This window comes from Caretta caretta, chromosome 1, assembly GCF_965140235.1.
Source record: "Caretta caretta isolate rCarCar2 chromosome 1, rCarCar1.hap1, whole genome shotgun sequence".
In the NCBI taxonomy this organism is placed as follows: domain Eukaryota; kingdom Metazoa; phylum Chordata; order Testudines; family Cheloniidae; genus Caretta; species Caretta caretta.
Genome location: NC_134206.1, coordinates 243,897,073 through 243,909,261, shown reverse-complemented (window position 1 = coordinate 243,909,261; position 12,189 = coordinate 243,897,073). Strand labels below are relative to the sequence as shown.

General features: G+C 42.0%; 1 protein-coding gene across 17 annotated transcripts in view; it reads left to right on the top strand.

The window, feature by feature from the left end:
- WNK1 (WNK lysine deficient protein kinase 1) overlaps window positions 1-12,189 on the top strand; it is a 171,945-nt gene that overhangs the window by 129,540 nt on the left and 30,216 nt on the right. For 16 of the 17 annotated variants that reach the window (XM_075122443.1, XM_048828839.2, XM_048828844.2 and 13 more), the window contains 3 exons: window positions 943-2,417; window positions 5,205-5,288; window positions 11,218-11,304. In XM_075122443.1, coding sequence (XP_074978544.1) covers window positions 943-2,417; window positions 5,205-5,288; window positions 11,218-11,304 — 1,646 coding nt within the window. The remainder of the gene's footprint in view (window positions 1-942; window positions 2,418-5,204; window positions 5,289-11,217; window positions 11,305-12,189) is intronic. The other variant, XM_048828871.2, reaches the window with a different exon arrangement.

Below are 12,189 nucleotides of genomic sequence, written 5' to 3'. Positions count from 1 at the left end.
GGTTAGGGGTCTATCACAGGAGTTGTTGGGTGAGGTTCTGTGGCCTGCAATGTGCAGGAGGTCAGACTAGTTGATCATGATGGTCCCTTCTGACCTTAGTCTGAGTCTGTGAATGGTCCCTTGAAATCAGACATGCCAAACCCATGGAAAAAACACAGAAATTGGGCTTGTTTTTGGCTTAATTGGCTTGTGAGTTGCTTGTTCCTTTTTTAATCAGTTCCTGGAAAGCAGGGGCAATGGTGGGAGAAATTCAGGGGACCCACCACAGTCCCAGACTGCACGCCGGGGATCTAGTCACATAGTGTTAAGATTCTTAGGGATTGGCTTATTTTGGAATGGGATTAACTTGATTTTTGGTTTATTGTGAAAGTCGAGGTGCTTATTTACCATGTGAAAGTTGGCAGCTATTCTTGAAATGTATGTTAACTACTTAAGCTAACAATCTGTTCCACCTTGTATTCAGCTGTGACCCTGAGTACTTTTCCCAGACCTGAAGAAGAGCTCTGTGTAAACTCGAAAGCTTGTCTCTCTCAACAACAGAAGTTGGTCCAATAAAAGATATTACCTCACCCACCTTGACCAGTTCCTAACATTAGAAAAAAACCCACTGAAAATAAGGAACTGACTGCTGGTTAGAGCCAAAAATGCTTTTGGGCAGCATTATGCAAGATTTTCTTCCTCTAGATCTGTCTGTTAACTGATACTACCCATTGCTGTTCCAGTGCTAGTCTCCTATAGGGTTCACAGCACATCTTAAATTGTGATTTGCAGTATATCCCCTGGCTCTGTACTCCTAGGTCTCTTTTGAATAGCCGACGTAAAGCATGCTATAATGCACTATATTGGAATGGTGTTAATCTAGCAATGGTAGGTAAACCATGGTAAACTTCTCTAGGTGGCCTGACTGGATATATATATATATATATATTTTTTTCCCCCCAGTTACTTCCTCTCCATCACATGGTCCTGGGATGAACCTCTCTCATTCTGCATCATCACTCAGCCTGCAGCAAGCTTTCTCCGAGATCAGGCATGCTCAAATGACAGAAGGACCCAGTACAGCTCCTCCAGTTTTTAACCAAACTATGCCACCATTTCCACCTGTACTTTCTAACATAGTTGGAAGTCTACCATCTACATCAGTGGCTCCTCTCCCAGCATCTCCTCCCTCCACCACTGGTATTTCTCTTCCAGTAGCTCAATCTGTTGTTCCCCTGCCTACAGAAAAGGTGCCAGCTGGAGTTACACCAAGCACAGGTGTTTCAGGCTCCAGCTCTCCCACATCATCACAGTCTGGGCACCAATTAATTGGTGGAGTGACTTCCAGTGTGAGTGCACCTGCTTCTTTTTCATTAACTGTTACATCACAGTCTGCTCAACCACTGACTGAAGAAGCTGTCCCTAATATCAGCACACCTGCTTCTTTAATGTTGCCACCAACACAACAGATTCCTGTCATGGCTGGCCCCAGTGTTAGTGCACCAAGTGCTGTACCCCCACCTGTGACCTCTCCTTCTGCTCAACAGATTTCAAGTAGTATGGAGTCTGTGGCAGCTCCGCAAACATCTGTAGCCCCAACTATGGCTCATAATGTGACTTCACAAATGCCTCAGCTCAGCAGTAGTAGCTCCACCCCCAGTCTGGCAGAAACAGTTGTAAGTGTGCTACACTTGAAGCCTGAGGATGGGCAGTCAGTAGATAAAGCGCAGCTGTGCAGTGCAGCTGGCTTGTCCCTTCCTATCTCTGTACCATTGTCCTCTGCAGTGGCATCAAGTATATCTGGTTCAGTCCCTCAGCCTGCTGTGGTGCATCCTTTACTCATTCCGTCAGCAGTTGCGTCAACACCTGTCCTACCCCAGGCAGCAGCTGCAATCTCTACCCCCATAGTACCCCAGGTTCCTTTATCTGGCACCCTACCACTGACGCAGCCAGTTGCTAACTTGCCTGCAGTACAGCAGACCTTGATACACAGTCAACCTCAACCTGCTCCGCTACCCAATCAACCTCATACTCACTGTCTGGAGGCTGATGTTGACACTCAGCCCAAAGCTCCTGGCATCGATGACATAAAGACCTTGGAAGAAAAGCTACGATCTCTATTCAGTGAACATGGCAATGTTGGAGCAACGCATCCACCTGTATCTCTGGAGACATCACTGGTAATGGAGACTACAGTCATGCCTGGCGTACCAACCACTGCTGTTGCACCAACTAAACCTATGACAGCCACGACCAGCTCTTGTATACCACCAGTTAGTTTGCCCCTTGGACCAGCTGGCTTACCAGTGATGACACCAGTTGCCACACCTGGTCAAGTGGGCATTCCTGTCACCTATGTTCCAGCATCAGTCAGCATTGCAACAACAGCAGTGAAACCAGGGACTCCTCCTTCAAAGCCACCTCTTAGCAGGGTACCGGTAAGGAATCCAACACTCTTGTGAATGGTGTTAAGTATACGAGAGAATAACCTTTTGGAAAGGGCTCTTGTTCTGAAGCAAGGCTGAAACAGAATGTTTATCCAAACTGATTTGTACAGTGTATTAGTATATTATCTGTTTTTAGTGCAGGTACAGTATTGGCATGATTTTTTCCTCTCAAGCCAAGTACAGGCAGCCTGACTCAAGTTCCTCTTGACTTGATTAGCTCCTATAACAATCTTAGCTTAAGGTTTCCAGCCCTCCTTATTTCCATCTGAATGTCTCAAGCGCTCCTAAGGTCTGCAGGTTTCCATGACCCAAGTGGATCCCACAGCCCTGCTAGCTTCTGTCATCTGCTTCTACTTCCTTTCCTCCTCCCCCAGGTTACATATTCCTGCTCCCTGTCTCAGATTTGATAAAATGTACAGGTGCTGCTGAGGCCAGGAATCCATACTGGGCCCATGGTTTCTGCTGACTTGCCAAGGTCCATAGTAGATCTCTTGGTCTTCAACAAGGCTTCAGGAAGGTGAATCAGAGACTAGCTGTATGTCTACACTTCCAGCCAGAGGTATAATTTCCAACTCAAGGAGTCATACATGTGCTATCTCTGATCAACCGGGCACACTGAAATAATGTAGCCGTGGAGGGGAGGCGGGAGAGTAGGCTGAAGTTAGGGCTAGCCACCCCAAGTATGTGCCCATTCACCCCACCATCACTACCTCTTGCGCTGCTGTGCCTACACTCTGTTTTTATTGCACTAACTTGATCAGAACTAGCACAAGTATGTCTCCTTGAGCTGGAACTCTCACCCCCAGCTCAAAGTATAGGTGTGCTCTGGGGACGAAAAGTAAAGGTATAGAAGTAGAAGATTGTAGTGGGGCTGATGTGCAAAGGCTCAGGAGACTGATCATGTAGAGCTCTTAACCACCATAAACTTCCCGCTTCTTTCTGGCTTCCAATAATCTTCAGAGGTTTGGAATTTCACTTGGTGTCCTGTTCCCTGTCTCCTGTGTAGGGCACAAATATATTTTAAAACTTAGGTCTTAAAACACCCCAAAGCAAAAATTTCAGTATGCTGGACTGAAAGTACTTTTTTTTTTTTAAAGTTTCTAGCAATTGTATTACAGAATCACTCAAGCACCAATTGGGCCCAGGGTCTCCTTGTGCTTTTCTGTTGAAACACAAAGTAAGAGAATCGCCTGCCTTGATGTAATGATAAACAGCTTTACAAGAAAGTTGTAGAGGTAGTTGTTTGGTGTGTGAAGAACACTTAAAGCATAGGAATTTCAGATTAAACTAAAAAGGGAGCCAAGCATCTTACCAAAAAAAAAAAAAAGAGAGGCAAAAAGGCAACAAAAAAGAAGGATGGATACAATTTCAAATGGTTAAATTTAAATCCAAACAACTGAGTTCCTTGGATTTTTTTAATGTTGGTTTTGGAAAATTACATCTTTGTAAAGTTCTTTATTCTTAAATTAGTGATATGTACTTTAAAGCTTAACTTTAGCTTTATGAAGTTTGGCTGGGAGTAATTCATACAGTTAAGTAATATGAAAATGGAGTTCGGGGAGAGCACCCATTGCCTTCAAATGGTTAATGTAGCTTAAACAGTTGGTGCTGTAAAACACTACATGCATGCATATTCCAGTGGCTTACGTGTATCAGTTTCAAGAGTAAATGCACCTTGAATTTTCTTGTGAATTTGTATCAACTAGATTCTGCCCCAGTTAGTTCCCACTTGTTTAAAGACCGAAGAAGGGTTTATTCAACAAGGAACTGTCTATCATGGTTTGCTGCCATAAAAGGCTACCAGCCAAATATCATTAGGTTATTATGCCACTTACTGTGTGCGTTTCCTGAAATCAAGGAGACACATCTGCACTAGCTCTGATCAATCTAGTGTACTAGAAATAATAGAATGCAGGCAAAGTGATGCAAGAGGTGGGGGAGATCTGGACATAATTGAGGGGAGGAAAGCTGAAAAAAATCCATACAGAGCCTCTTAGTTGTTAGGTCCTCCCACATTTGTAACTATTTGAAATAACTAACTGGAATGTGCTGTCTGACTTTTGCTGTGAGACTTGTGTGCCTCGTTCTGCGCTTTCCAGTTGCTCTAACACTTTCCACATAACCTGGCTGGATTTTTTTTTTCCCCCTTACCAAGATGCATGTTCTGGTCATCTGCTTGGGCAGTCAGCAGCTTCAGGTAGCTGTTCATGATGGGTACAAAAATTGACACCGGGAGGTTAAAAATAATATATTTCTTAGTAGATGGAGACCTCCTCAGATAGTAAAAGCATTTCAGGTTCTTTATTAATTGCTTAGAGCAATTTACTACAATCACATGAATATTGCCACTCTTAAGCAGCAGTGGAATCTCAATATAGAGCTGTCAGGGAAATTGGGTAGGGGCCACATCCTCTTCTGGATTGCCCTGCTCAGTTGTCACTAAGCTTTCAGCTGGAAAATTATGATTGTAGCAGCAGTTCTCATGGATTTGCTATAAAGATGTCAAGATTCCTGGGTTTTTTTACAAATAAAAACAAAACCACTTGCCTCAGTCATAAACACAGATTGTTTCCCTGTGGACACTCAAAGAAAAAATGCAAGTGGATATCCTAGCTGCAATGAATTCCTTCTTGACAGTGTTCCTTGCTTCCATAGGAAGTCTCCACAGGGAAATTCTTAAAGGTTTCTACTAAGTGATATGACTTACTGTAACTTGCTGACTGCTCCTACTGTTGTTCTTTGTTTGATGGACTTGCATTTCCTGTTCATTATCCATAGGTGCTACCGGTAGGTTTTGAACTTCCAGCTGGCACTCCATCCAGCGAACAGCTGCCACCCTTTCCAGGACCTTCACTAACTCAGGTGCTACATGACTTGGCAGATTCTGTCTGCTACTTCTCCTTTCTCTTTCAAAGAGCATGTTACAATTAAACTCTCCATTGCATGGTCTTGGCTTCTTCACTTTCTCTTTTGACTGAGTAACCCCTTCTGTGTAGCAGTGACCAGAGTCACTCGTACACTGGAAAGGCAGCAAACTTACCCTTTGGATTACTGGACCTTAATGTTTGAACTCTGGGTGCAATGACTCAAGCTTATGCTTTTACTTCTGTTTTGAGCTTGAGGGAGAGCTTCATAAAAGCCCTTGTTTTACAGACAAGTATGTTCAGTGTTGCACAGTAGCTGTGTTTCAAAGTTGGTTATGTGCCAAATATGTCTTCATAACAGAGGATTTGCAAGGCAACAATAATCACTGGGTCTTTGAGTGCTAGTTACACCACCTGCAGAGCTCAAGGGGTGAGACTGAAGGTGGTGTATTCCATAAGATGTAGCTATTTCAAATGTTCATTTCATAAACTAAGTACAGAAACTTCTTTCATCAAATCCCAGTGTTGGCAGAAAACACAGTGGGAGTGGCCAGCCCTGAGGAGGACAGCGAGATAAAGCAAAACTAGTAAATTAATTTTCCCAGTGATTCCTCTTTCCTAATAAAATGCGCTTGATGAATTAGTTGTGTGTAAATGAAGAGTCATGAAACTTAACTTCAGAAGTATTACACCCACCTGTCCTATGATTAGAATAAAAAGAGTATCTGGTAGCAAAGTTCTAGCTCTGCAGAGAGCAACAAATATTGCAATACCCAACTAGCTGTTGAAAACCCAAGACTGCTGGCTATGAGAAATCAATGGGTTTTTAATAGTCTCCTTTTTCTAGTCTATCAGAGTTGGTGCAGTTCTATAAATCTTCTAATGCTGATTAAAGATTATAGTTTAAGCAAACTGTTGGGATATGCATTTGGCCACCTTCTGGTGTACAGATAGCTGAAAACTTCCAGGGAGACTGGTGGATGTTTTCCCTTTTCTGTGAACTTTTGAGGTTGTTACTTATTGCCTTAAAGACCAAGACACACCTTTCTGACTGACAGCTGCCACTTCCTTCTGTAAAATAGAAGGAAATTCATAGACGGGGTTACAGAACTCAAGAGAATATAGGGGAAAAAAGCAGTCAAGACCTGCAATGAAATAGAAAGATTTCTAGATATCTTAAATTGCTGTGCAATGAGGTAGTATGGAGAAAATTTAAGCACATCATTAAAGAAGAAACATACAATATATGATGAAAGAAAAGCTAAAAATAAAAGCAGTGAAGATGGAGACTTATAAACAGTCTGTATCCTGTTCTTAGTGTGTTTTAGAAACCGCATGTTTAGTGTCAAAAGGTTACTTACAGAATAAACACAAACTGGACTTTTCGTCCAGTGTACTTGCCTGTAAATGTAATCCCCAGTTCTCAGATTTAGATTTATAAAGAAGAAGGTATTATGTGTTAAAGCAGGCATCTGGTAATACCTGCTTTAAAGCTGCAAAACAATTTCAGTTATAAACTTAATGTTCTGTACACACAATTTTCTTAAGTACTCACTTTTTTAACTTAAATTTTCAATTTGTGGTTTGTGCCAAAGGTGGCCTAGTTTTGGAATATTTAAGCCAAATCCCTTCAGCCAAATTAGAGTTATGCCATGAAACAATACTGCATTTTTAAAGACATTGTTTAAAAAAAAATTAGGTTAGAAGTACTTTAAAAGTTATAGCCAAAATGTCTTGTGGGCTATTGCCAGTGGCTGGATGAGCAGGGAATAAAAATTAAATGAAAATTTACCTCTGCATATTCTCAGAGATACCAACTAAGACTTTTATTGGACCCTGATGGAAGCTTTGCCCATTGGCATCACAGTGTGTTCTCCCTTTTCCGCCTGACATGCTCAAGGGCTGTAGGTCTCGGGCTGTAGGTCTCAGGCTTCTTCTGAGGAAAGTAACACAAAATGGGCCCTTCTAACTCATCTTGTTCCCTTTCAAGCCATGTATTAGAGAGGAGCATGTACCCAACAAAGGGAATTTACTTTTCTGTGTGTCATGCTAGTTAAATAAATGTGATATAAATGCCAGTTCCTAACTGAAACCATTTAAATGTGCATATCAAGCATAAAGTCATAATCGTAAATAAGAAAAAAGTTTATACTACATAGCGCAAACTTAATATTAAATCCCTTGACACTGTGGTGTCATCTTAGCTGTTGCACTGTTTCTGAAAGCTGGGTTGACATACTGGAGGTTATATTTGTTCTTGCAAGATACCATGTGGGCAGGTTTTATGCTTCCAAATGCATGAAAAGGAGAATTACCCAAGTTCTAAAATTGTTTGTTTTCAAAGAGTAGTAGTAGTATGGTGGGGTATGAGCTGCTCCCTTACTAGTGGTCATACATTGCCCAGGGCTTTAACCATTGTCTTTGTAACCTTCCAGTCAGTTCCTTCTCGAATTGTGGTAAGCAAAAGAGCTCCCTTCATGAGCTGTGGTTATTCAGACACTGTTCTGGCTCTTCAGCTCATCCAATGACGCATTGTTTTGGAATTCTCTTAGTGTCCCTTCCTGACTCCCATTAAAGTCTACATTCCTTCCTTTTATTGTGATGTTGACATTTTATTTTCAGGAGTCAAGGCCTTTTGGCCCCCTCTAACTAGGGAGCACTGATAGGTCGCCAGAGACACCAGAAGATCCATGACCTATTCTAGTCTTTGTTTAGGCATTTACATACTTTGTTGTGTACATGGGCTTGCAGCACTTCGATGTCATGCATACAATTTTTTTTATGAAGACTTTTTGGTATTGGCTCCTTTTGTTTCCCCAAAGGACTATGGTTAAAGGTAGTCATGACTTATTGCCCAGGCTGGGAGTGCACATATTCCTTTCATCTAACAGGATGATCTAGAAGCTGTCAAAAGATCAATCTGTATCATCATCATCATCTGTATCATCACTGGGATCACTAGGGCTCATGATAAACTATCCAAAGTCACAGCTTGTCCCTAACAAACAAATGGAGCATATAGGAGTCCTGCTAAATACAGTTCAACTCAAAGCCTTCCTGCCCCATGTCAGGAAGAATCCAGGACACCACCAGTTCATCAGAAAGGATAAGCAATAACCAGCACCTGACAACTTGGACCATGGTAACAGTGCATTCATAATAGCCTGATAGAGAGAACTTGAGTGGATACCAAAATACTAATGGAAGCAAGCAATATAGGGGACATGTACTGCATTTTGCAGAAGAATGACTTCTCTGGCTTGGTGGTAGGCGGGGGATGGTACCTTCATTTAGGAAAGCATGTGTAAGTAGTAGTGAGTATGGATGCAGATTGAGGAATCCACGCAGGACTCCATATCCAGGGAATTTTGTTTTTTCATGAACAAGTGCTCCTCAGTGCTTCAGAAGAAGAGGAGCTCTGTGTGGTTAGAAAGCTTGTCTCTTTCACTAACAGAGGTTGGTCCAGTAAAAGATATTACTGCACGCACCATCTCTCTCTCTTTGTGATATGGCAGATATCCACAAACTACTGGTAATTCAGGGACTTTCCGATCAAATCTTCTTCCAGTGTGAGACAAAAGAAGGTGGATGTCTCTTCTGGACTGAGCAAGAAGTTGCTGGTATTCTGATGGCCCCATAAGATACTTAGCAAGCAATGCATTCTCCATCCAATTTTCTATGTAGGCTTTTATACCATGCTCATTACCCTAGTATCTGAGCACTTTCCAGTAGTGCATTAAGCTATGTGACTACACATCTATCATGTTCGATGTTTGATTTTTCTCTCATCTTGTCCCTAGAGGGAGAAATGCATGCAGTGGAGTGTCTAGTTCTGGTAGGATTTTTTATTTATTAAATAACTATACCTGTTCCTGTATATGCGCCTTGCACTTGGAGAAGATTGTGAGGTTTGTGATGGTCCGTAATTCCTGGGGGAATCTATTCCACAGTCTGGCCAACCTCCAGAAAAGGTTCTATTTCCCTCACAGACAAACTTTACTCTTCCTGAGCTCCACTGTGCCGGAGAAGCCAAGGTGTGAACTGCGGTCTTTTTAGGTATCCTGCAGCGTTCTGACGATAAGGACATGGAGCGCTTTGAAGATAAGGACGACTACCTTGAACTTGATTTGAAATTCTGTGGAAAGCCAGTGTAGAGAGTGGAGGGGCACGTGTGATGTACTCATGGCAACTTGTGTTACTGACGCAATGTGCTGCAAGGTTTTGTACTAGTTGGAGTTCCCTAAATGCACGAAGGTTTCATGCCTGGATATATTGCATTGTTGTAATCTAGCCAAGAGGTTTTGAAGGCATAAATAACTGAGGGCTGGGATGGGGTGGAGTCTCCCAGCCAGCTGGAGATGGTAGAAAATGTTACCCAAGTCTGTTGCGATGGGAGAACTCAGTGTTAGCAAGGAATTGGAGTATTCCTAGACTATGGACTGAATTGAATAATTGTGGATGTGAATCTTTAGTTGAAGGAGATTGTACCATGGCCACAAACTCCTCAAAATCTTCTTCTCTGGCCATCAGTAACACCCCTTTTGTTCTTCATCCAGTAGCTGATATTGTCCAAGCAGTAGGCCTTCTTGGTGGTAATGGTGTGATCACTTGTCGTGCTGTGGCAGTAGAGTCCCTGTTGTCTGACTAGTTCACCTAGTGGTTGCATGTAGATTGATCTTTGTGGAACTCTACAAATCAGAGGTCTAGTGGTGGAGATGCAGTTTTCCATCCCTACTTTCCAGGAAGGTCTCAAACTATTTTCGCACTGTAGTCTGTACCTTTGCCACCTCTCTGATCAGAGACAGCATTATTTCATGGTCAACAGCGTTGAACCCTGCAATGCGGTCCAAAAGAGAATGGACATCGGTCTTCCCTCCACTGACAGGAGAAGATCATCAGTGCCACTAAATTAGTTTCAGTTCTGCCTCATGGGCTGAATCCTGATAGTGCCAGGCATAGAATATTAGTTTGTTAGATGAACTTGTAATTTTTTTTGTTAGCTTCTTTATGAGCTTTCTCAGGAATGGGAGGGTGGATAATGCCATTGCTCAAAAGATTAGTGTCTATTACTGATGCATTGCATTTCTCATTGCTTATGATCTGGCTGGTTTATTTAGTCCAAGACAGGGCAGTCTCTGATGTCTGCCTCAGGAATGTTTCTCACTCAGATATGTGGTCCTCCATTCATATGTTTACAAAAATCTATTGCTTGGATCCTAGTCTCTGAGGGGAGAGATTCTTGATTGTCTTGCATAACCTGTTTCTGAACTAGAGTCCGAACTTTCTTGCCTTTTGAATTCTTTTATTTTGGATGTCCTCTTTAGAAGTCTCTTTTTAAGACACCACCTCAGGCTGTTGAAATGTTAAACCTGCTACTTCTGGAGATACCTCACCATTTTTTTTGAAGCAGCACCCTGTCCATGTACATAGTTGGCTTTGGTATAGCTCTTGTCTCCATTTGCAGTGTAACTGTTACCCTTTTATTTAGGGATAACCCTTGAGCTACTTTTACTCCTGCCCACATGGTATCTTCAGAAGAAGACAAATTAACCTGGTTTGGTGACGTGTGTATTGAGGAACGTTTGGGATGGCCCATGCCGTGAACCACTGCCCTTGGAAACAAAAAACATGAGAGTTCGGGGGCTCTTAAACATTCAGTCCGTTCTCAAGAATGAGAATCCAAACACACTATCTTCAGAAAAACAGAGCTACCACTTAACTTTTCCTTTCTATTTTTTGGTTTAAATGTGTAGCTTAATTTATTACCTGTATATGATGAAGGAAGCAGAGGTAATGGAGATATTGAAACTCTATTTTTTGCTATACAATTTTGCAACCTTAATATTAAGTAGCTTTCGATGTTAAATTTTGCCATGTGCATAGCTGGTGCCAAGGGACAGCTGCTTATTTTTTTCTTGTTGATTCAGTCCCAGCAGCCTCTAGAAGATCTGGATGCTCAGTTGAGAAGAACCCTCAGTCCAGAGACTGTCCCAGTGACATCTGCTCCTGCCTGTGTAAGTTTGTGGTGTTGGCGTTTAAAGCCTCTGGATAAGAGTGCTTCCTTAAGTTTATGCTCTTGGATCATTGCCCTCAGAAGCAGTGTGTCAAACTCTCTCTGGTCTTTGAAAATAAAAATGCTTTGATGCCTCAAAAGCTGGTGAGTGCTGTGCAGGGAAACATACTTGTATGACTTAAAAACTAATAACTCTTGTAGGCTTTTTAATAGATTTTCTGGCCTGTTGCTAGAGGTATCCTGCTAAAACAAACCTTCATTAAGAAACAGATTTTCTGAGGTTGGAACAATATAGGAGATCAGAATAAAGAATGACCTGTGACTGTCTTCTGAGTCTACAAGAAAGTATTCTGATGTACTTGGGGCAAAAGGTGCAGCTTGTGCTGGATTTTGTATTCCCTCATGGCTGGCTACCAAGTGATATGGTCCTTAAGGAGCTGTGCAGTAAGGGGTGGTTGCAAATTTTAAGATCTAATATGAAATTAAAACTTGTTAAGGATCTTAATCAGTGCTGTTTAGCAAATGGGAGTGGTGAACCTTGGCATGCACCCTAGTCATTTGGAAAGAGGTACTATATTCTGATGAATGTAGGCTCCTGTTACAGTAAATAAAAACTTGTCTACATGGGGAGGGGGGAACTGGAATACCTAGTGTGAAGTAGGTATTCTGCACTAACTCCCTGTGTGGACATACTTATTCCACACCAAGGGGTTGTCTACATGGGTACAGCCAGGAAAATTAATCTGAATTTAAAGGTATGAATTTAAAGCAAATTAGTTAAATCGCATTAAACCTCTGTGTGGACTGTCTCATTCAGAATGCAAGTAGCTTTAATTTAAATAGCTTTTGCCCTTTAAACTTGGACCCTTAGCTATTTCATACAGAC